The following is a 26,312-nucleotide window of genomic DNA, read 5'->3' as shown; positions in this document are numbered from 1 at the left end:
TTTTTATAATCTTTTTATTGATCCTATTCCGGTCAACACACCCTTTAGTCATATCCCGTGGCAGTTGTTGAAAGATCATTTTTCTAACTCCATCGCTCATGGTAGAGATCTTTTTACTCGTCTATCTCATATTCTAATGAATATTTATATTCAAATTGGACAAGTTTTTTTTGGTATTAGAAAAAGTAGCGATTAGTGTTAGTAATCTATGCCCGACATAATTATATGAATTCACTTGCTGTGAAATGTTTGAAAAATCATAAATTAATTTTTAACATGAAACTTAAACCCGTTACGCAGCACTAATTTTGAAGCTGAGAAAAAAAGACTCAATCAATACATAATTTAGATTATAAAAAATATAGATGTCTAAAAGATTGTCTCATAATTCAAATTTAAACCCTCAATATAATTACAGCATATATATCATTATATTGATTAGACTCTTATATGTGTTTTTTTTACATTGTGAACATTGGAAATGGAATTATGACTAATGCCATCTAAATCTTAATGCATATACTCTTCAAATAAATTACTTTTCACTAAAATTATATATCTATAATATATATATATATATATAAAGTAAACCAAATCTTTTCATAGAACTCCACTTGGTAATCTTCTAAAAAGTTATACAATATAGAGTTTCAATAAAAATATATATTGTTTTGATGTGGTAATATAATGATTTATTATAATATTAAAATACTAATCGAATAAAATGATAATATTAAATACATTATAATGATTATTAAAATAAAATAATAACTAAATATAATAAAAGAATTATTGATTATAGATTGCCACTAATTTACTATATATCTATTATGTTTTTCTATTTTTTATAATTGTTAAATTTTAAAGTAAAATAACAATATTAAATTTTTATTAAAATAAAATAATAACTAAATACAATTATTTTCTTATAATATAATATATTTAAATCAAAATAAGATATTTTAAACTAAGAATTCAGATTAAAAAGTTATCAATAATTATGCATTAGCACGAGCAAATTGCTAGTTTATCCAATTTATAGCACCATATAATAAAACTTAATCTAAAAAGGTCTCATTCTAATAGGATGCATCTAGAATAATATATATTCGATCCAAAATGATTTAAATTTTTTGATATCGATTACGTATATGAGTAAATTTGAATTTATCTCTAATAATTTTATTATATTAATATATGGCTGTAATTTGATATTGAATATTTATAATTTATTACTATTTAATATCTGAATTTTTAATTATTATCTAAATAGATTGGATTTTATGATTTTCTAAAAAATTTAGTTGTTACGTTTATTTGTACTGTTATAATCTTTTTATAAGTTCATTAAACATCTTATCGCAATCAAGAGAGAGTGAGCTGGTTGTTTACAAAAATCAATTTCAACTAACAGCTTTTATTTTGAAAGACTTCAATATTAAAATCAATATTAGCGAAAGCAATTAACTAAAATAATTAACCAATCCAATATGAGAATGCAAGTAATAAGATAAACACAAGTAAATAAAAGAGTTTAGGGAAGAAAAAATTAAAGTTTATGATGGTTCGATCAACTTATTGCCTACATCCACTCCTCAAGCTTCACTTATGATTTTCATTATTAATGATTCTTTTACAGGTGTAAGATCAAAACTCAAATATTTGTTGTGGCTTATATCTAACCCCAAGTGTTTTCTATGGTTAACACTTTAACCAAGTATTTTCTCAAGGCTCACACTCTAACCAAATTTAAGATTTTTAATCTTAGTTTCAAGAATAATTAATTCCTTACCCAAGTACTCAACGTAATCTTTTTGAGCTTTGACTACGAGAATCAGTCACTCAACTAACTAAAGATTCAAGCCTTCTTTTGAATCTTCAATATAAGATGAATTGCATGAAGATATAGAGGTTGTGAGAGATATAACAAATAAGAGGCTCAAGTAAATGCTCTTGCTTGCCTTAGAACCATTAAAAATAAAATTTAAATAGTTATATGTGAAATATAGACGTTAGATCCTAATTAAATAAAAATATAGTTGTTTCAACAACCTTCTTAAATGCAGCTTCATGAATGAAAACATTCATTCACGGTCGTGAAATATCAACGCGAAAAGCATATTTGAATATCTGAAACTCGACATGGTTGTAAAGAAAAGTTCATGACTGGTGAGACATCTTTCAAGGCTGGAAATTTTTAATCACAGTTTGAAATATCTTCTTTCACGGCTAGGAATGTTTTCTTTCATGGTTGGAAATATTGGTCGTGAAGGCTACTGGACTTATAAAGAAAAAGTTCTTCACGGGCGTGAATTTTTGTTCACGACTATAAATCTTTTTTCACGATTAGGAAGATTTCTTCATGGTAGTGAATGGCTACTTTTATGGTTGGAATATTGACCTTGAATGCATCTGTAGATTTTCTCACTTTTTCAAGCTAGACGGAATTCACGGGTGGAAATATTTGTTCATGGCTGTGATATCCTCTTTCATGGCTGGAAATATTTGTTCATAGCCATGAGTCTCCCCTGTTCTAAAAATATAAATACTTTAATAAATATTTATTTCATTGTATCAATGGCAATTAAAAAGTACCTACTAACAATAACAATATTAAAAGAAATTATTAGTAATAAATGTAATATCCAAGATTTTCTTTTAATAATAATAATATTAGTAATAGTTAATAAATAAATTTTTATTTAAATTTATTTTACTTTATTTTTATTTGATTTAATTGGAATGATTTAAATAGAATTTTAATGCTAAGCAACATAAGGGAGTTGTTTTGTATATCTAATTTGTTTGATTTTTAAGAAATTAGTTAAAGTACATACTTTGAAAAATTGATTATATTTTCGGTCATTCAATTTTCCACAATATGAATGTATAAATTAATTTATATATTTGAAAGTGATGAAAGAATTAGTAAAGAATATTTTATAAAGAATTATTAGGGAAATGACATTTTAATTAGCTAATGGTGTTAATTTTAATTAAAAAATATTTAGCAAATTAATTAATTAAATTAATTGTATGTTAAGATTAAATTAAAAATTTATCTTGGAATAAGGATTTAAAATATAATTTTATCAATATGGAGTTTTAATGAAAATTTGTATTTTTAGTATTTTTATAATTAAGTATGTCGATAAGGGTATTTTGGTAACTTTACATTTAAAAGCAAGGGTAAATAAGTAATTATATATTTTCAATAATTCTAATTTGGCCCAAATTAAATAGTTAGGGGCTTAATTGAAAAGCTAAAGAAAAGCTTAAGCATTAATCGAAAATTTTACAGGGCGAATTTGTTAGTAATTAAAAAAGTTGAGGGACTAAATGGTAAAGAAGAGAAGTTCAGGGACCATAAGTCGGTATAGAGAAGAAAGAAAAGGAAAGGAAAGAAAAGAAAAGGAAATAAAAAGAAGAAGAAGATGGCGTTGGGGAAGAAGGAAGAAGGAGAGAGGAGGAGCTGCCGTCTATCGAGCTTGAGGCGCGGAGGGCGGTAGCTGGCGGAAGAGCCGGCGGCAGCGCGGTGAAAAAAAAAGAGAGAAGAGAGGAGGCGCCCGTTGTCAACGCTGTGCGTGGCGTTTTCGACAGCTTTGGCTGCCGAGTTGGTGGCGATCGACTTCCCTTGGCCTGAGCTTCATCTTGGCAGTGGTGATATCGCTTTTGGTGGCAGGAGTTGGTAGTTACGGTAGAGAGAGAAAATGGGGGACAACCGAAGTTTTTGGCTTTTCTGATCAGAGGACATTATCCGGACTCTCCTCAGCTCAAGCTTTCCAATGGCACCGGTTTCGTGGCGATCAGACTCCGTTTGAAAATCGACGACCGAGATTGTCCGTAAATCTCTCAAGACGATCAGGGGTCGGATCGGAAGATCGGAAGCTGGGATCGTCATCAGCACGTTGTTTCGAGTCTGTTGGTGCGTTTGGATCGTCGATCGGACTCCGACGGCTACAGGAGAGTCGATCGAGTAATCAAGCGTCTCGGTAATTCTCTGGCCCGTTGATTTTAGAATTCATTGATAAAATTTATATGTTTAACTGTTGTGTTGAATTTTAGAAAAGTTATGTGAGATTTATTAGTTAAAATAAATAATTTATCGGACTGTCTGCCAATAGTCGTGATTGTGTTCTGTTGCGGAGTTGGGAAAAGTAATGCATTTTTGGTGATCCGACTCTCTTTAATTTATTGCTGTATATTTGATGTGTTTTCTAGCAAGTCCTAGACTCGTTATACGGGGGTAAATGTCCGTAATTTAGGGGAGGTTCTGCCGGATTTTCGGTAGAATTTACCCGAGTCGAAAATTTTTAGAGAGTCAGTCCTAGAAGTCTAAGCCTAGGTTTAATTGTCAAATGCTTTACTTTTTCTGATTGAATTATTCCCGTGATTAGATAAATCAGTCAGTTCGGCTCGCTTCATCCGAGACATCGGAGCAGAGCTAGGAGGTCGTCAGAACTGTGAGTTAAAGTCATATATCTGCTTACGTGTGTCATGCTAAATTTTTTACGTAATATCTTTAATTAAATAATTAATATTTTAATTAATTATTTAGTTACTGTTTATATATGTTTCATTTTTGCATTATGGCTATTGTGATTGCATGTTGACTCGGGATGAGACGGTAGTAGAACATGTTACCTGATGGATTGCATCAGGACCGCATGCGCACTGGTATGAATTTTGAGTGAGGTAATAGGAGAATGGTTTAGGGTTTGCCCTGGTCGAGTTTAACTCTCTGGGCTGAGAGAGTGAGTTGCTGGAGTAAAGATCCCTAGTCGAGCATTGTTCTTTGGGCGCCGACTTAGTTGGAAAGTTAAGTGACCAGACTGGAGTTAAGGACCCTGGTCGAGCTTCGCTCTCTAGGCGTCAGTCCTGTTAGAAACGAGAGAGCCGAAAGGCTGAGACTATTTAGTAATGGGGATTAGGGTTCTATTGAAGTACTCCGTCCCGTGGTATATGAAATTTATTTTTTATTTAAGCATGGCGTGACGCGTATATTTTTGCATGACTTAATATTTATTTTAAATTAAACAAATGTATTATTGAAGTGTTTTTAATTAATTTTTGGATATATGATTTTAATTCACTCCCGAGACTGACGGTCTAAATTTAACTGTTTTTCAGGTGTGGTTAGTTTTTTCGCAGTACTTTTCATCTAGTAGCCCGATTCTTTCATCTTTGAGTTAATGTAATTGATATATTATTGGTATTGTTGACTTTTATAATTTTAGAATCTTCTCAGTAGAAATTTCAGATTTATTATTTTGAAATTTTATGTAAATTTCAGTCTTACCTATTCATGCTGGCAGTCTACATTCTAAATATGTAGAATCTGGTGGTTAAGATTGATCGTGGATCAGTGCTATTAAATTGAAATTTGATAAAATTAGTTTGGTAAGGCTTACTACGGGATTCAGTGGCCTTACGCCTATCTATTCTATAGTGCCGGTCATGAGCCTACAGATTGAGTCGTGATAATAAATATTTATTTCATTGCATAAATGACAATTAAAAAGTACCTACTAATAATAACACTATATTAAAAAAAATAATAATGTTTGCATAACCAAAATCACATATAAATTTATTTTTTATTTTATTAATATTTATTATTTTTAAGAATTAATTTACTATAAATGAATTTAAAAGTGGAACATTCTTATATCTATTTTATATAAATAAATAATTGACACATAAAAATACTTATTTATTTAGTTATATGTTCATATGATGTCATCTTTTACTGAGCTTTTAATTTTGATTATTTAAGATTTTAGCTAAAATAATAAAATTATGTAAAGATTAAGATTTTTATGTCTATATAAAATATAAATGAATTCATATAATATAGTAATAATAATAATACTGATCGAATTTGAAAGGTAATGCATAATAAAAGAATATAAATCTATTTCTTAAATAAAGATTGGAATGAAAATTGAATATTTATATTTTAAAGGAGTTGGGTATCCTAGCTCTTCACCAACTTTCTAAGACTGGATTATTGGATAGGATGAGTGACGCTTACAAGTTTATCCACTTTGTCTCAACTAATTTCCAAGGGAAGTTGGAAAAGAAAAAGAAAATAATTGTTGATCAGTTCACCCAAGAATCCTAATTTAGCACTCCGTCTATAAAAATAAAACGTTCACATTGTCCCCCGTAACCGGCGTCGTTTCGTGATTCTCAATATAAAGCAACTGTTTCATCATCTTCTTCGCCGTTACTTTCAGAAATCCAGAGCTCAAATTCAATTATCAAAATCAAAATTAAAATAAAATAAAATAGAAAAATGATTAGAGCATTCAGAAGCACCACAGCTCTCCCTCGATTATCCTCTTTAATCACCACGTTCAGATCGATAAGCACACTTGTAATAGCAGAACATGAAGGCGGTGCTGTAAAATCACAATCCATTAACGCAATAGAAGCAGCAAAATCTTTGAGCAATGAAAATTCAATCTCTGTTTTATTAGCTGGATCAGGTCCTTCACTTCAACAAGCTGCTCAGAATGCTGCCACTTCTCATCCCTCAATTTCACAGGTTTTTTTAATTATTTGTTTTTTCAAGTTACTGAATGACATAAAGATTATGTTGAGATTTAGTTTAATCTATTTGTTAATAATGTTTTGTTATTTAGGTACTTGTAGCTGATTCAGATAAATTTACACATGGTTTAGCGGAATCTTGGAGTAAATTGGTAAATCTGGTTCAGCAAAAAGGCGGTTACTCTCATATAATTACTGCTGCAAATTCATTTGGGAAGAATTTATTACCACGCGCTGCTGCCCTTTTAAACGTTTCTCCAATTACTGATGTTATTGACATTTCTAGTTCTACTCAATTTATCAGGTTTTTTTTTTTTTTTTTTTTTTTATAACTTTCATGTTTTATGATATTTTGATTCTTACTGTTCTTTGTTGATTTAATTATTGTGTTTGTTATCTTATGAATTTATAGTTGCATGTTTATGTGGCAGACCAATTTATGCTGGAAATGCACTTTGTACCGTTAAATACACTGGCACCGATCCTTGTATGTTGACTATTAGGTCAACATCTTTTCCAGTACCTGAGGTCTCCGTTAATTCAAATTCTAATGAAGCTCCTATTTCCCAGGTTGATCTCTCAAGCTTTGATGAAGGTCCGTTTTGTCTTTGTTGTTGTTGCCAATAAACTCTGTGCTCGATTGTCTTTTATTGGAATGATTTTTGTGTCTCACAATTTTCACAATTGTCTTGTAGATTCTATAGGTAAGTCTAGATATGTACAATGTACATCTCAGGATACGGAACGTCCTGATCTTGGAAGTGCGCGAATAGTGATCACGGGAGGCCGAGGGTTGAAAAGTGCTGAGAATTTTAAAATGATTGAGAAGCTTGCAGAAAAGCTTGGTGCCGCTGGTACCTCTTAATTTTCTTTAAATTGTAATCTTATATCTGTCATGATGGTCTTATATCTAGATACCATTGTTCATGTTGTTATTTGAGATGACCTTTCTCTTTTATGTAGAAAAAAAAATAACATGCGGGCTCATATTTAAATGGGGTTTGTTGTTGACTCCTTTTTCTGTTTATGTATAGTTGGCGCTACTCGTGCTGCTGTTGATGCAGGATTTGTTCCAAATGACCTCCAGGTAACATTGATAGGCGCTGCGTGCTTCGTTCCAACTTAGGCATATCTTATAGCTTCATAGTAATGCTAAATTTTTAGAGGTAATTCAATTGAGGGAAGAATGCAAAGCAGTAAGTTCTTTATTGCTGCCATACTTGGTCATGGAGTGATAATAGTGTATCCAGAGACACTCTTAAGTTGCTAGAATATCTTTCTGCTGACCCCTGTGTGAAGCATTTTGATATCTTCTGATGGCCGAAAAAAAAAAAAACGATTGCTTCCCTGTACATTTCAGTAAACTTTTGTTTTGGCTGATTTATGTGATCTGGTTGTGGGGTAATTAACAGGAAAACCCTGAAGATTAACCTGCTGTTTGTTTTTTGTATCTTCCTTCTTGCATGACCTATGATTAGGTTCTTTGATCTCAAGTTCTTAAGGAGTTCGGGCTTTATACGTAAATTCCAATCATTAACCTCTAGATTTAAATACAGCAACTGGAAAATAACTGTCACTTGATAACTTCTTACCTCCACTACTTGCACATTTATAGAAACACAAAAGAGATGTAAATACTAGGATAAAATTAGCATTATTAACACTATATTACACAACTACAACATAACAAGTAGTGAATTCAAATCCTAAGATTAAGAACCACCATAACTCTTGAAAGATTCTGAAATTCATTTCAATGATTTGAGGAGGCCAGTTGTAGTCCATATCATATTCTGCAAATTGCACTTTTTCCAGGATTTGTATCTATTTCATTGCCCTGGTTTGATCATAACTGCCTTTTCTTGTCAGGTTGGTCAGACTGGAAAAATTGTTGCTCCAGAATTATATTTGGCTTTTGGCGTCTCTGGAGCCATTCAGCACATAGCTGGCATGAGAGATTCTAGGGTCATTGTTGCTGTAAATAAAGATGCAGATGCACCTATTTTCCAGGTGAGGGTTGGTAATTTTTCTTTCTTTGAGTCATTGCTTTTCAGGAACCATTAAGTACTTCAGCTGCTAGTTGGATCTTTGCATTCAAGCGATACTAGTTTTAGTGCCTTTTTGGGCTTTGCTAGAAAAATTTACCTACTTCATTGGGAAATTTGAGGCTCTAGTTATGTTATCGCATTAAATGCTGGGGTTAAAACTCGAAATGGTATTCATGGCTGTCAAAGATATAAGAACGTCCTAAATTCTGTAGCCCATTAGGTTTGAAGCTCTTTTTTCTCTCATATTTCCTACTTTAAGCACCAAAATCTCTCATCCCAATTGTGCATCTCATAATTGATGTATATATTCTTATATGTTGGTTCCTTCTGTCAAATTTAATTCTAATTGTTTCAACTATATACATTTGGGGCATGTTTGGTATGCTTTGGAATAGGGTTCCGCTTTTCTTTTTTGGCATACAAAGAATCCAAGTTTTCATGATATTTTTACTTTAGACTAGTTCAAATTTTGGTGGAAATGATACCTACAAATATGTATAATTTATAAAAGTACCATCAAATTTTGTTTAATTACAAATAAATTAAGTTTTTTATGATTTCTTTTCCTTTTTTCTAATAATGTTAGACTAGTATATACCTAGAAATATATATAACATATAAAAGAAGTATCAAACTCTGTTTAGTTATCTCAAAATTAATTTTGGAATAGGATCTTTTAAACATCCAATTTTATTCCCATTCCATTTCCAAGGTATATGAAACATGGCCATAAATATTTTTCTATTCCTAAATTAAATAGGGATTTGACTCCTTCAATTAGGTTCTTTAATATAGCATATACCATTTTCCCTTAAAAACAAAAGAAAGAAGGAAAAAGGAGAAAGCCTAGGTGGTCTAGAAAGATATGAAGTTCGTGTTGCTCATAGTTGGAAGCAAGTGAATACTGGGTGCTGTAAGCGGGAGTTCTTATATGATTGGTTTTAATAGACAAAATTAGAGCATAATTTTGCTGTGTAAAGGAAGAGTGTCACTTTTGAGAAGAAAAAATAGTTAACATTTCTTCCTATTTTATGTAGAAATTAAATTTCATATATTACTGCTATTAGCAATTCATTGTCTTCCTGAGTGGGTGGATTGTATGTGCAGGTAGCCGATTATGGGCTTGTGGGTGATCTATTTGAGGTGATACCAGAATTGTTAGAGAAGCTTCCTGAGAAAAGGTAGACCTGTGAACTTGGAACACTTCAAGTCTTCAGATGCCAATGGAGTATATATAACTTGTTGTTCACCAGTGATTTTCAAAATGGAAAAGATAAACTGTAGTAATAATGAAAGAGAAACCACCAGGCATGTAGCCTGGTGGCCAGGGACGCTTATGCCCTCGGGTGGGTATCGAAACGAGAACCACCTCTCTCCCATCCCAGATTATAATTGTTCAAAAAAGAAAAATGTAGTCAAGAAAGAGAGCTTTAGTGCCATGTTTTCTAGTCTTGTCCATAAGAAAAATAATATAGAACAAAGCAAGCTTATGGCCACAATTCTGAGATATTCATTGGGTCTAGGTTAGTCTGCAGTGGTAACAGGAGTTGCCAAAAAAAAGAAATGAAGTAACTTGAGTGAAAGGGATTCCAAGCAATGAACTGGAAGGAAGTAAAGCTTGAATAGTTCTGAGTTATGATTGTCTTTGGAAGAATTTGGTTCTTGGGATTTTCTTTTGTCAAGGTGTAACTAAGGAAATACAAACTTACACTCAATTTGGCTAATGTGCAATGCTAGAACTATTCAATACGAACTTTCAGCAAGCAAGCAATTAAAAAACGCAAAGGCAAAATTAAATTAGCAATGGAAAATCACACCCCCAAATGGATTAATTTGAAGTAAATTATCCTTTTCAAAACTTAGTTTAAAGAGCATAAATGGTAGAAAGAAAAAGAAAGTAAAACCTTAAAAAGTAAGAAATGCTTGAAATAATGCCAAACTGATATAAATATTTAAAACCATGACAAGAGAATCATAATTAAAAACGACAAGAGAGTAATAATAAGTAGGTTGGGCATGGAATCTTGTTCATCCAACCTTCTTTTTAAAGAAAAGACAATTGTAATATTTGCTCTTTTCTTTGTTACATTCAGAAACGAAAGTGAAAGATGATACGAATGTGAAAGAGGTTTGTCTGGTCAAGCATTCTCTCATTTGTTATAAGATGTACTCCGGTCCGGTTCATCATTTTACATGGACCGAAGTCACAAAACACGTGTAGTGAGGACATATTTGTCCTTATAAATGTTTCATTTGCTTTTTAAATTGTACAGCGCGCGGAGTCATACCTCGTTTTTTCAGTTATTCTTTTAATTTTTTTTTTAATTTATAAAAATTAATATTATATTAAATAAATTTTTTATATATTTATAAAAACTAATCGTTTATTAGTGTGTCATACTTGTAATTATTTTATTATCACTGTTTTAAAAAAAATTATTTTGAAATATATATTTATTTTTGACACATGAAATTTTTATTTTTTAAAATTATGATAAAATAAATTAAAATCAATATTATATTAAAATGCTTTTTTGAATAACTTTTTTATATATTTATGAAAACGAATCGTTTACCCGCTTGTTGTACGACCGTCGTAATTATTTTGATTATAAACAATAATATAAATTGAATTTATATATAAAATCAAATATATTTTTAATACATTTAAAAATAATAATAAATGAAATATTTTTAACGTCTTTATTAGCTTTTTTATATTTTAAGATTTTATTAATACAATAATATAAAAATTATCAATAAATTAATAGAAAAAATTACAGAATTATACATAAACTTGGATTTTATGTGTCAATAATAAATACACATATCAAAATAAAAACTATATGTGTCAGAATATAGTAACATATGTCAAAAAGTATTTATTAGACCATATATAAATTAATATTTTTTATTCATTTACATATACTAAAATGTTTATTTTTCTATATGTATAATGTCCATTAGATATAATATTTCATAATAATTATTTTTTTTTGCATTTAAATATTCATTATTTATGAACTTAATATTCATTACGATTAATATTCGTATTCATTTTTTTTCATATATTATTTATCGCTGTTAATATTAATATTCATTATCTGGTATTGCAATGTTCATTGTCTATATATATAATGTTCATCGGTAACTTTAAATGAAAATATTAATTATTTATTAATATTCATTATCTGGAACTGCAATGTTCATTATCTGTATATATAATATTCATCAATATTTTCAAATGAAAATATTGATTATATATGAAAGCTTTCATTGTGTTTGATAATATTGAAATTTTTGTTGGTAAATAAAAAAAAAAGTCCATTTAAAGTTATATTATAAATATTTATATTGTGATACATGTATCTTTTCAACAAAAATAAAATTAATAAACAATAAACATTTAACGTTTAAACAATAAACATCCAATATATGTTTAATGAACATAAATTAATGAATATTTTATATAAATTTAATGGACATAAAATATTTTTAAAAAAATTCACGTTAGTATCAGCGTCGGGTCGCATCAGCATCTAACACAATCAGAATCTAACACACGTGTATATATAAATTAGACCATATAGCTTCATGGAGCATACTCTATGTTACAATTTACAGCATTCTCTGGATTTGGCTTTGAAAATGAAAGATGATAGCTCAATGCCAAACCAATTTGTTTAATGTACAAACTGAGTTAGTGAATAACTGGTCAAACAAGCAACGCATCTTTTCTGCTTCTGGTCTAATGCTATCATAGAACCCTCCCCCACGGTACTCCCCGGGGAACCACATTTATTTTAAATCCTTTTGTTCTTTTTCTTTTTTTCCTTTTCTACAATTATCGTACTTTGTTTTTTTCACTTTCACTAATACTAATTTATGTCATTTGTTTTTTTCTCTCTTTTAAGTTGTTAGCATTTGGTAGCTTCATGTTACTACAACATACTCATAAACAGTATACAATAAAAATACCATGTATATGATAGAGCTTAATAGAATGTAAAGTATAACTAAGTAATGGAATATAATGTATTATTTATTATTTCATTATCATGTTTGGTTGTGACAAAAGTAGTATAATTATAATTCTTATTTTAATATTTAATTTATTTATAATAATTGGTATAGAAAAATATTAAAATACACATTATTTAAAAATAATAATAAAATTATTACTTTTTAAAAACATCACTGGTTTTCGGAGTCTAATAATTGATCGCTAGAATTCGATTGTCGTCACCAAAGTTTGGTCATTGGTCGCCGGAACCCGATTACTAATCGTGGACCAATAGTAGTGGGTAGTAGTTGAAAGTGTTTAAATTATATTTAAAAAAAGAAGAAAAGAAATATAAAATATATTATAAATAATCATAATTACTTAAATTTTATATGCGTTGAGCATTACATCAAATTAAAAATAATTGATTATATGATGTATTTGTTATTACATTATATGATAAAATAAATAAATAACTAAAAAATAATAATAAAACGTATAATGTAATGATTCCATTACATGCTTCATAACATCATATTAAATATATTCACTTTTTTTTTTTATCTTAATTTCTCAATTGGATAATGGTTAACTAACAAATATAAGTGTCTGTGTGATTTATATTTTCTTATTCAAATATTTTAATTTATGCATAAATTTTTCAGTTAACATGTTAGCCCATTCTGTTGCAAGATAACGAAAATTGAAGTTAGAGAAGTTTTGTACTTGGGTGGGATTTGTCCCTCCCTTTGTTTTCTTTGCTCTTACTAAACTATGAATGAGAAATTGATTTGGGGAGAACGTGCTTCTCTATTACTCAGATGATTTCCTATAAAGATTATTAAGATACAAAAGCTTTATTTGGTATTGATGTTGAAAAAGTATTTTTTCAATTTTAATTTTAATTTTATATTATTATTTAAATATTGAAAATTACTTTTACAAAATGCAGGTGAATTAATGGTTTTTCTGAAAAATAGATTTAAAAATTTAACATTATTAAATTAAAAAAATTAAATCTATTTTTTGAACATCCAACAAAAATTCCAAATACCCTTAAAGAAGACCGACATAAAAATCGAAATATGTTTAGTGGGTATATTTTGAATTCAACAATGTCAATAAGTGGGGTTAAAGTCATTTAGAGCCTTCTTTAGAATGTTGATAGAAATGACTTTGATTTGATGAGTGTTAACCCATATGAACTTAACCCCCAAAAAAACAGATACAAGCAGCAGGAGAAGGTCTAAAAATAATAATGTGGACACTATAATTTTTTTCCAAAGACACCCCAAAACAAGGCCAGTAAGTGGGGTTTGGTGACTTTCTGTAGGGTATGATAATGGAAATGACTTTAGAATTGGAACAAATATTATAATGAATCCAAATAAAAATACCAATAATAGCAAGAAAAGGGTCTTCAAAAAAATATATTTCATGGTAGGATGCACCCAACTCAAGCCACTACCGATCCAAAAGTAGTGGGGTTAGGGTTCTAACTGTAGGATTTTGATAATAGAAGAAATGACATTTTTGATTAGATTGATTTATGCTGGTAGCCACTAAAGCATCTGTCTTCTTTTTCAATTGATTCATTGATGAATATTTCAGTATAAAAACACATTGCTGCCTGGATCAAACATAATGAGTGTATACTACAACTTTTAGCATGTGCAATATGTCCTAATTCAAAGATAAATTGCCTTTTTCAGTCTAAGATAAAGTTGTACAGATTAAAATTGTTTCCAGAACAGAGAGCATATGGGACTGTAGAATCTGATTGTGGTGCTTGATTTTCAGTTGCTAGATAATTAGACTTCGTGGACTTAGCTATCACCAATGAAAGATTTCATGGTTTGCATTGCTGAATTGGGATTTCAAGTCTTTCATGTATATGCTTGTCGACATATCAAATATCAAGAAATTATAGTGTGGTTGTGAATGAGGATTTATGAGTTTATTTTGATATAAAAAAATGAAAATAAAAATTAAATATCAAAAGATACATGTAAAGAAGCATATTTCTAATAATTATCAATCAGAGCAACAAACAACAATTTTATAGAAAAATATACTTTATCGACACTAAATCACATATCAACTATATAATTATTTTTTGATGAGTTTAAGTATTTGAATTTTATATTTAATCTCTTTATTCCTTTCACCATTCTCATAAAGAGAACATTATTGTTCCTATAGAAAAAGCACTTAACTCTTTCATGATGGTAAAATCATATAATTTTCCAAGAATACATATTTATTAAAATTAATTAATATAATAAAAATAAACCGTCCTTAATCTAAAAATTAAAAAATGAAAATTTGATTGATAATAGAAATACTGTATCCATTCGAGATTTTAGTTAAATTAGAAAAGACTATTACCATCTCATTTGCACACTTTTAATTAGATACTTTATTTTTAAACTGTAACAGTGCATGCTGTATAATATTTCAGTAAAATTAGAATTTATACGATTTGAAACAGAAAGAAAATCCAATTTCTTTTATTACTAAAAGTAAATAAAAGCAAACATTTATGTTTAATCTTTTCAGGCTTAAATTATCATGTTGTGCTTACACAAACTAATCAAACAACATTCCTTTCTCTCTTCTTTGCAATTTTGATTTGGGAAAACATGATTTTTGAGGTTGACCTTTAAAGATGAAGTGTCGGCAGTCGGCAGAAGGAGTTCGATCATCCCTCATGCGGGTTTTGAATATTACTTGGGTCACAAAAGCAATTCTGACCCTCTAATTGATTTGACGATGCTCTTTTAGTGCAATTCTTTAATGGATATTGTTGCTTAATTAATGTTTTTTCTTTTCAATGAGTTAATAGTAATTAATATTTAGTGGTGGAATGCCTGTTTAGCATCACAAAAAGTTAGATTAAATGGAGAATGCATAATTGGACTAATAAAGGATTCTCATAATCAAGTAAAAGAAGCCAAAGCTAATTTGACCAATCACTTGATACTAAAATTTAAAGTTCTTTATGTAACTCTTTCATAAAAAAGAAAATTTCAAAGGGCATATTTATGGTTCTGAATTTTAATTATTTAATCAATTTAACATTTTAATTTTTGATGTAATTTAACATATATATATATATATATATATATATATATATAATTTTTTATTAATACTTTTTAACATGTGATTTCATTAAATACGTCTATGTGTATTATATGAAAATGTTTAAATATTATTAAAAAGAATATAGATGTATGTTATAAATTAAATTGAAAGTTAAAGGTATTTAAATATTAGAAAAAAATAAAATTAAGCGTCTATTAAATTAAATTCAAAATTTAAAATATTAAATTAATTAATAAATACAAATTAAGGGCATAAATATGGATTTACCAAAAAAAAAAAAAAGAATAGTCCAAGAAAATTAAGCTAGCTATTCAAGTTGGAAAATTGGTGTAAGCTGGAGGATTCTATCATTTTAGCTTATATAGACATGGATATATATTGTGAGAATTTTATTGGAAAAAGAAACATCATAGAAAACAGTTGATCTTAGGTGGTAATAATCATGTATCACCAAAATGGCTTATTTCTTGCCAGATGAATTCTTCTGGAGAGAGCTAGCGAAAGAAGCTCGGTTCAACTAATGCATGCATTTCTTTTTGGCCTTGATATGGAAAGTTTCCTAACCTTAACCTCAAGTGGGATAGCCCTACAAGGAAGATTGTTCATTTTCATTCAATCACTATGCAGCCCAAATTTCCTGTGTTAATCCTATTAATCTCTCTCATTATATTACATATCTGAATTTGGGTAAAGCATAATCATATATGTGGTGAGACTCTTAGTTGGAAATAAAAAGATTGATTGTCACTAAATTCTATATTTAGTTTCATTTTGATGATAATCTTTTTATTTGCTCTATTTCAATGGTTCCACTTTAGTTTAAGTTATAATTTAATCACTTTGTTAATAACGAATTAAAATGTCTCTTAAATACTATTTTCTTTATCCCCTCTCATAGATAAGAGTTGCATTTGAACTTCTGTTCTAATAAATTCATGAAGGAGGAGAAACAATTTTGCATGAAATACGCATACAGATATATTTCAAATGCCAGTTGCAGACAATGATAATGGATCTTAATCGCAATATATTATTATATATATGTACAAAAGGAACACCATTTCTCTTTCCCTGCTTGACAATGGCAATGCCATCTCTGGGAATTGTGGTCCATGAATTATGGAGAGAGAAATATTAAGAAGTGGGTATGATATAAACTTTGGTTAAATTCAACCAAAATAATTCACTACCATGGACACAGGAACTAAACAAAGACCCCTTTTCTTCAATTCTGTGTTGTCACTTTCTCTTCCAAGAAAACCCAGATTACTTCTGTCATCTAGCAGCTGATCACTTGAGGTAATATTATTTCCTTTGTCCTACAATTAACACATAGATTAAGAACAAAATTTTCAAGTACCTCAAGAACTAAATGATTGGATCATACATGAAAGAAAACCAAAGAATATTATCATATAAGTTAAGTTACCTGTGAAACGTCCATGTCCCTCTGTTTAATGCTCTTGTTAAACTGGTTCATGATATCATAAACCTATTCACATAACAAAAGGAATAGGGTTGACTAATAAACCAAAAAATGATAGACTTAACAGAGTTGACATTGATAAGTAAGAATAATAAATTGAAAATCCCAAAAGTAAAATAAGAATTATATAAATTGTTAACTGAATAGAATTTTTCTTTAAGAGGAAAAAAAAAAAAAAAGGAAGCTGACCTTGGGACTGTTGACAGGAGAACTAGCAGTATCCTCCAAAGAATCATCAACCAGAGCTCCTTTGGTTTTCCTCTTCTTGAAACTCAGCCTGCTATAACTTTTGTTATTATCAATGGGTAATCCAGATTTTTCAAGATCACCATCAGACTTCTTGAAGATCAAAGAAGCAGCATCAGAGACTAGAGAAGAAGCTGCAGTTTCATCATCAAAAGGGAAAGAACTGTGGTTTTCATCACCATTATTGTCAAAAGAATCATCAAGATACATAGTCCAACCACTCTCTTCAAAACTATATTTATCATCATCATCATCATCAACAACAAGTATTGCTCTCTCATCATTAGAAGAGGAAGAAACAAGTGTTCTCATAGTACTGTTCATTGATGGGTAGTCCTCCATATATGTTATAAGAAGAGAAGTACAAGGTATAGAGGGAATAAGAAGAGGTGTATATGTATATAAAAAAGGGAAGTCTTGTGGCTACTTTCTTGAGCAACCCTTTTGAAGAACTATATATAGAAGATGGAATATGTAAAGCAATAGAAAAATTTGAGAATGATTAACTATGTATGTGACTTTTGGAATCTTGGTATGTGGGACATAAATGGGGAGTAGGAGAAGTTAAATTGTTTTCTCTTTTCTATAATAGAGAGGAGAGAAGGGGTTTTTGAGTCTGACCTTAATGATAGAGGATTAGATATGCAACCAACAGAGATTCATTTGCCAAATATTATATATAATTCCACTAAGTAGGTTGAACAAGTCACTTAATCCTAAAAGAGAGTTGGACTAAGTCATTATATGATATTGTTGTTTAATTGCTAAATACCACTTCTATTTTGGATACATATTTTATTTGAGCAGGCAAAGTTCACAATTATTCATGATGCTACAACAAACCCCTTCACATTTAGCATTTTATTTTAATAAATGCATATAACTAATCTCATACCATTCATTTCCAATGCACCTATACAGTACTATGAATATTGTACTCTCTCTCTCTATATATATATATTGAATTCAAAATCTAAGAAGAAAATGTGATGCAGTAATATATTATCAATCTTGAATTATAATAAATAGAATTTAATCTCTAAATATTTGAAAGTGTTATAAATGTATTTTTTCTTAATTGAAGGACTAATTTGGACATTTTCACCAATAGTAACAGTAAAAGGGAGATTAACTGGCCCATTCTTCGACCTTAGAGGGAAACTGAAAGTGAAAAAAAAAAAGGAGGCCAAGAACTATCTTCCACTAGATTAATGACACGTGTTATCTTTTCCTCCTCCTAGAAATAAACTAGAAACCTTGATTGCCTAGTGGTGCTTCACTAGAGTAGGTCTCAATTGGAAACATATATAATTAATTTGAGAATTTGTTAATTGTCAAAAGGCTAATTGACCTGTTAATTACTTTAGTCCCTTTGGTTTTGTTTGGTATTGGCTGAAGTCATTAATTAATTTAATAATTTAATTCAGAATTATATTTAACATGTGTGACATCATGATGAAGTTCCATTATAACTAATTAATTAACTGTAAACTTCAATTCCAGTTTGAAGGTATTCAATTAATTAAAATTAATTAACTTCTGGCTCAAAGGAATCATAATGGATAATTTAATTAGTGAATTAACAATGAAATTCAATCTAGAATGTGCTACATTATACTTGATTAATTAAATCAGCAAGTGATCATTAGCTATGTTTTATATTGGATTAAACCAAAGAGAAATGATGTCAAGCTTCTATAGATATATATTTCTCCTGGTAAAGGTCAATGAGCAGGAGAGGAAATTAAATAAATAAGTAAACTCCTCTTCAAAGGATAGTGGTAGACATATTTCCAAACATTCTCTTTATTTTCCCTTTACCTAACCTTCCAAGCAATTAGTAATTGAAACCCTTTTTAATGAAAATTAAAAGCTTACTAAGAGAGATTTTTCTTATATTTATAAAAACCTTATTGAGATTTTGCTGATTTTAAAGGTAAGTGTCCTAAGGATAGACTCTTACAATCTCATTTAACACGTTCTTATAGATATAAATTACCTAAAATATATGTAAGGTGGACTAGGACATGTAACCGTGATTTAAATTAAAGTAAAGAGAAAAGAAAAAGAGAGCAGTTGTTTATTAATATTGTTCTTCCTTTTTCTTTATTCTGATACAATAATTACTGTTCTCAAGTGAAAGGAACTTACTCTTAAAAAAAAAATAAAAGAAAGAAATTTAATAGAAGGCTAATAGAGATGAAAAGGCACGTTTTTGTTTCAATTGCTTAGATAAGAAAAGGTAAGGAACATGGAAAGTTAGAATTAGAAGCATACAAAAATGACAGTAGAAGATGTTGCATATAACATGGCTAAGGTCTGGCTATGGAGGGACATCAGCTGGACATGACCACTCAATCAATTGTCCTATTCAAGAAATGGACTCTCAGTTGAGACAATTGTAATTGGATTCTTCTTGCACTTTTGAAATTTAAGAAGCTTAGGTTTGTGTTTCTTAGATCAATATTGTTTTGCTCCAGTCCAGTATTATATATATTGTGATCTAGGACATCATTGGAATATCAAAGTGATTCCTTCCTGTAAAACCTTAGTGGATTGCTGGCAACTCGCGGACTTTTATCCGGCAGTAAGTGCATATATAGATTTGATTAAAGTTTTAAATTCGAATCTTCTATTTTCTATATTTAACTTAAAAGATAAAATCGAAAAGGCCTTGAAATTCCTTTCTAATTACTTCTTGCTTATTATCACCAGAACTTGTCGAAGTCCGATAGCATTGTTGCTCCAAAACCCTCTTAATATAATGGTTTATCATATTTATCTGATAGTTTTGTTGCTATATCAACATTCACAACACAAATTATGAAATGACATTAAGATGATTCCTCTTTGTTCAAATGTACCATTGTTTTCCCCCATTTAGGTTTTGTTTTGTCCCATCCATGGCATGAGAATTAGCTTTCTCATTCCTCTTAGAAAGGAATCTAATGTGAGCAAAAGTTTGTAATTAATATAAGTTATTATACAATTAATGATAATATTATAATTCTAATAGTCATATGTCATGAGGAAGTCATAAATTTTGATATAAAATATATGAAAAATAATTTGATCAGATATATGAAACTTATCCTTGGTACATATCACCTGATTTTATAATAAAGAAAGTAATAATAAATAGAAGCTGATCTCAAATCTAAGCATTTTAAATTGCACAACAAATGAGTTTCTTTAACTCAGACAATATTGACTTGGCATCTCCCATGTAACATTCTTGAGATATGAGATTCTGTAAGATCTCATTTTGATTAAACAAAACATTCTCAAGTACTAGGGCTTAGACCTACTCCCATTCTCATATTTATTTATTGATTTTGATCAAGTCTCCTATGGAGAACATATTTTACTTGAATATTTGTAATTTTAGCATCACATAAAGGCATTTGAGTGTTTACATTTTTGTTAATTGACACTTTGAACTTCTGCATAAATATATTTCAAAATAATTTTTAGGGGGTCAAGTTATAGTTTATGATTATCACTAAATAATTAAAAAAATTAAATGGTTCAAATTTTGTTTACTGAATTATGAGATATTTAAAAAGTTTAAAGGAATAAAAAAGTATATAACAAGATTTTAATATATTAAAGAAAATTTTATGGGGGTAGAAAATATTTCACAAAAATTATGAGAACTTTATAGGATAATTTTTAGGAGTCAACTACAGTCTCAATTTATGGTTTGCTTGCTGAAAATTTAGATAACTTCACACACTTATATATGTAGGTAAGTAAGTGCACTTGTTAAAAGAAATAGTAGTATGGAAAATTTAGGCTTGGTATATACACCACAACTAAATGTCAAAACGGTTAAAAAGATTAATTCCGGCCGGGTGCCAACTGACAAAGAAAAAAGAAAGTAAGAGTTCAGATACCTTTTATGCATTAGCCTATTAATCTTTTTAGTATTGCAAATGTTAATTATTTTTTAAATGTTAAACACAATTAAAATAAAAGGTATGTGTAATTAGGGTTAATTCAAGTAGTTACCCTTTAGTCTATCCTAAAATTCAATAAGTGCGGCAATCATATCTAAGGAGATAATTTTTTTTTCTTTATGGGAAGGTTAAAGAGCTATGGACTATATAACAGAATGGTAGTCATCTTCTTACACTCATTATAAAGATAAAAATTCATATAATATGAAAAAGAAAACTTGAACTCAAAAACTTCTCACATCTAAGAGCAAACATTCACTTGAACTAAGTGTCAAGTACTCAAAAAAGATAATTTTAATGAATTAGTTGAGTTATACATAAACAACTTTATCATACCAAAAGAGAAATTTTATATAAAGAATAAAATTAATTTGATTGAAGGAAATAAAGCTAATACATGGGTGAGACATGCATTATTCCCGAGCATGATTAGGGCTACTTAAACAAGGAAATTAGAGGGGGAGATGTATCTAATTTTCAATGACAAATATACAAGTGAAAATTGAGGCCACTACTAGCTAGTACTTAGTGGGTCCAATGTAACATGATTCCTCAAGGAAATTTATATTGCTAAATTATAGGTCAAATACTTTGTATTTTTCATTTTCTAAAGTGTTATCCAATAATAAATTTGGCCAAATTAGCTTAGCTAGTTAGACCAATGGCTTTTCTTAAATGATCAATAATTGTTATATTATCCGGACTAAAATAACCACAAATGAATTACGTAGCACATGGGTGTTCATGCCCACGTGTGTGCTTACACATATGCCACCACATGTGAAGATGTAATCATACTTTGGGAAATTTACAAATCAATTAATGATAATATTATTTGTAATCTAATTAAAAATTTGATCTTTATTTAATTAGAACACTAATCCCATAGTTTCTCTTGTTAATTGCTTTCTTTATGGATATTGTCAAAGTCTTAGATATAAAATACAATTCAGAATTTTTAGAGTTGAATAGTAATCACAGTAACACATAAAAAGGGCACCTAATTAAAGATTTGTTAGAAATCTAATTAAATTTCACAAGTTTTCAGAGGAATAGTTGGCATATGCATGTCACTTTTGTGAAAGTGTCATTGGATGAACATTTTAAACACAAAACAGTTCAAATTTATTGTCAAGATGAAGAAACTTTGTCCTAAGCCTTTTGTAAGCATATGTTCTCTTTAATGTACACATGCATATTCATTAAATGCATAATAAGTACAATGGAAGTGTGCTTTTCATTGTCTTGCTGGTTATGTTAAAGTTCCTAAATTTGGGACTAATTTGTACAACTGCACTAAATTATTTTTAATGGAAAAGGGTTCTCAAGTTACAATCACAAAAGGATGATGACAAAAAAGCTCTACATTTGTTGATGTGCCCTAAATGAGAGTTACAGATTGGTCCCTTTCTCGGATGCATATCTCTCAAGGGAGAATTTTTTTTTATTATTATTATTATTTTAAAATTGCTACATACAAAAGTATCATATTAATGGCAAGCTTATGATACCAACAATTTGGCCAAGATAGTACCAAAGCATTACATAAAATGTTGGTATATTTCAGAAATTAGAGTAGATATATGTAATAAATTGGGCACCAATTGTACAAGGATTCCATATCTATAAATGTACGTAGCTTAAAATAATCAAATATAAATGAGGACCAGTACGTACATTTTTAACTTTTGATCCAGGATCACATGCCTCTGATGTATATCAGAATGTATGTAATTTAAACAGTTAAATTTAATATGTTGTTTTAACTAACGACTTATTTCGTTTGTCAAAATATAGAGCAGGAACAAAAATGGAAATAAATGATTCTATTCGTTAGTGTTTGGTTTATTAAAAGTTAATGGAAAATCGGATGTGATTACCCCATCAATAAAAATTACTTATTTTTCTTTTTCCTTAATCGATTAATCGGTTATCGGTTCATTCAGTTTGGTTTCGGTTTTAAAAACAAAAAAACCGAAGTAAACAATTGGATCTTAATTTTTAGTTAATTGTTCGGTTAGCTGTGTTTAAAATGTAAAAATATTTGTTGAAAAACAAAGTGATTAGAAAAAATACATTCAAAAAATTTAAAAAAAATAAATATTAAACTTTATTATTGTACCAATGATTTATTCTTTGATGATTTGAAACTGTAAATTAAGCTTTCTTCTCTTGATAATTTATTTATATATGATGCAAATTAATTACCAAATGATATGAATTTTATTGTCCATTTATCAATGTTGCAATATTAGATGATTTATCAAAGAAAAAAAGACTGAATTCTTGAAATTGAAAATCAAATGTCAATTTTCTCTTTATTTGCTCTTCTTGCCTTATTCCATTGAAAAAATAATTATATTTATTTTATTTTAGTGCTTATTAATATAATTTTATGATTCTAAACTATCTATCACTTAGTTTTCTTGATAATGTAAAATTCTAATAATTTTATAAATTATTTAATTATTTGATAATAAATCTTGCCGATGATCATACTGTTATTAATTTAGTTATACTTTTGAACATGCTATGATATTTATGCAACAAATGCAAAAAGATAAAAAAAAAAACTAATTATTTGACTTATATGAAAATATAAAAAATTTCTTTTTAAACAGTGTGATTAGAATTAATATATTCAAAAGAAAATAAAAGAACTAGATATTATAAAAATCTGAGAAAATTATATTATTTATTATTTAAATTAATGTATCATGGATGCAATATGAGTGTTAGTTTCTTGCCAAATTGATCTAATATAATTCAATTTAATATATATAAAAATAATTACTTCCATTAAGTATATAATGTTAGGTATGATATATAATTTATTTTGTTATTTGTTAAAATTAATAAAAATAATTATTTTTCTTAAAGTGTGAATAAGTAATAATATATTTTTAAATATATTATAGCTTACTTAAAATTCAGCCATAATAATTTTAATAAATAATTCACTTATTAAAAATATATTGATTTTCATTATTTTTTAAGTAATTATTGAATAAAAAAATAATTTTAATATATTTATATCGATATTAAAATTTCATAATCAATATAATGAATTTTTATAAAGATATAAAAACTTTATTTTGTATGCGATTTTGATATAATTTTAATTTTAAAAATTAATTATTGAAAAAGCTTATACATTTTATGTGAATTTTCATTATCTCTCAAATTGAGAATTACATTAATTATTGTAAAGTACAAGTACGACTCCACCAGGTTAGTTGCTTAATTCTGGCCAAAAAAGTTTAGTTGCTTAATTGCTTTAGTTAGACAATTTTTGATGTTGGTTTGGGCTGGGTTGGGCTGGGCTGGAATAGTCCTGATAAAGGCCTATCAACTTTCAACATTTCTTTACCCAAAATGCATGTCCATTTTTTCTAAGAAAGAAAAGAAGGATTTGTGTACACAAATCCTTTTTCTTTTAGCAATTCAATAACATTTTCCAAAAAAAAAAATACAAAGATTCCTTTTAAGCTGATTTCTTTCTGTAAATATACGTTCTTAATTTCCAATTCCATTCCACGCGTTTTTCCCAATACTAATATTTCTATTTCAAATGCTTTTATTAGTGTCACATGTATTATCTTAAATAAAGTCATTTTTTTGTCATTTTTTTCATATTTTTTTCTTTACTCATTTTTTTCATTTTTTTTAAATCTATATTATCAATGTAATTATATTTTCTCGATCGGCTGATTTTTAATTAACTAAAAAAGATACCTTTATATTTTGAAGCTTTATAATTGCTATGGTGATATATTTTACCCACTATTTACCTTAGAGTACTTTCTGTAACTTGCTTATCTATTAGATTAAAATTTTAAATTAATATCTTTTAAATTAAAAATATTATATTTAAAGCAATTGTGACACATATTTTGAATTCTCAAAAAATATAATAGCCTTTAAAGTAACTAATCATTTTTTTCATTTATAAATTTAATTATTTATTATATTTTAATTTATAAATTATTTTACACTCATTTACCTTCATAATTTAAATTAAATAAAAATTATATTTATCATAAATTTTTTTGAGGTTTTCATGTTTTTTCAAAAATAAAATATCTTGAAGTAATAAATATCTTAAAATAAAAAAATTGATATATTGGTATATTTTTTGTTACTTTTTTACTTGATAATATTTTTTCAATTAATTATAAAATTAACTATCTTATTTTATAATTTTTCCATAGTCATTATTTTACCTTTTTTTTTTATCTAATAACATGAAAATCTAATGCAAATCACTTTTTAGTTTTCGTCGTGACTTCGATTTTGTTTTTATCTTTAATCATTTTTTACATCAATAAAATGAATAAATAAATAATCATAATCAAGCACAAAATAAAGTAAATCTAAATACTAAAAAAATAAATTTTTAAGAAAAAAACTAATTTCTATTGTTTTGGATCTTATTCAACATGTAAATAATAATTCAAGAAACTTAAAACTATTTTTTCAACAAAAAATTAATTTCTAATATTTTAGATTGTCTTCAACATGTAAAAAACAGTTTAAGGAAAGAAATAAAGACACTTCTTCACATATATATATGAAATTCAACCAAACATCAACCAAATATCAACTAAACATCAACAAAATCATTTAATTATATAAAGACTTAAAAGAAATTAAAAAGTATAAAATTTGGCATAAAAATTTTTCCATAAATATATATGTATATATATATATATATATATATATATAAACCAAAATAATTTCTTATAAAAAGTTCTAAAAAAACTAAACCTTTTAAAAACAAATAAAATCCAATAAATTTTGAGAAAATTAAAATGATAATAATTTTTTTTATATAATAAATAAGAGAGATCAAATAAAGAAATAAAAGAAAAAAGAGGTTGAGACCCACAAGAAAAATAATAACAGTTTAA

The 26,312-nt window shown here is 28.1% G+C and overlaps 2 protein-coding genes across 2 annotated transcripts; one reads left to right on the top strand and one right to left on the bottom strand.

The window, feature by feature from the left end:
* The first annotated feature begins 5,990 nt into the window (after positions 1-5,990).
* LOC8280743 (electron transfer flavoprotein subunit alpha, mitochondrial) lies at positions 5,991-10,239 on the top strand. Its single transcript, XM_002522819.4, has 7 exons — positions 5,991-6,550; positions 6,648-6,859; positions 6,987-7,150; positions 7,251-7,409; positions 7,590-7,642; positions 8,425-8,565; positions 9,711-10,239. Exons 1-7 carry the CDS (start codon positions 6,299-6,301, stop codon positions 9,786-9,788), a joined length of 1,059 nt encoding a protein of 352 aa, XP_002522865.1. The 5' UTR covers positions 5,991-6,298; the 3' UTR covers positions 9,789-10,239.
* A 6,451-nt stretch (positions 10,240-16,690) lies between these two features.
* Positions 16,691-18,049, bottom strand: LOC8280744 (vascular-related unknown protein 1). Its single transcript, XM_002522820.4, has 3 exons — positions 17,387-18,049; positions 17,141-17,203; positions 16,691-17,030 (listed from the first exon to the last, which is right to left on the bottom strand). The coding sequence occupies exons 1-3, from the start codon at positions 17,783-17,785 to the stop codon at positions 16,881-16,883; spliced, it is 612 nt and encodes a 203-aa protein (XP_002522866.1). The 5' UTR covers positions 17,786-18,049; the 3' UTR covers positions 16,691-16,880.
* Between the last annotated feature and the right edge of the window lie 8,263 nt (positions 18,050-26,312).

Source organism: Ricinus communis, chromosome 9 (genome assembly GCF_019578655.1).
Source record: "Ricinus communis isolate WT05 ecotype wild-type chromosome 9, ASM1957865v1, whole genome shotgun sequence".
Taxonomy (NCBI): domain Eukaryota; kingdom Viridiplantae; phylum Streptophyta; class Magnoliopsida; order Malpighiales; family Euphorbiaceae; genus Ricinus; species Ricinus communis.
Note: the sequence above shows the minus strand (reverse complement) of the source record. Positions and strands in the feature narration are given on the sequence as shown.

Coding starts and splice junctions, on each gene's coding strand:
- LOC8280744 (XM_002522820.4), bottom strand. CDS start 17,785: ATGGAGGACTACCCATCAATGAACAGTACTATGAGAACACTTGTTTCT. Junction 17,204..17,386: donor CTCCTGTCAACAGTCCCAAG/GTCAGCTTCCTT, acceptor TTATGTGAATAG/GTTTATGATATCATGAACCA. Junction 17,031..17,140: donor GGGACATGGACGTTTCACAG/GTAACTTAACTT, acceptor TGTTAATTGTAG/GACAAAGGAAATAATATTAC.
- LOC8280743 (XM_002522819.4), top strand. CDS start 6,299: ATGATTAGAGCATTCAGAAGCACCACAGCTCTCCCTCGATTATCCTCT. Junction 7,410..7,589: donor AGAAAAGCTTGGTGCCGCTG/GTACCTCTTAAT, acceptor GTTTATGTATAG/TTGGCGCTACTCGTGCTGCT. Junction 7,643..8,424: donor TTGTTCCAAATGACCTCCAG/GTAACATTGATA, acceptor TTTTCTTGTCAG/GTTGGTCAGACTGGAAAAAT.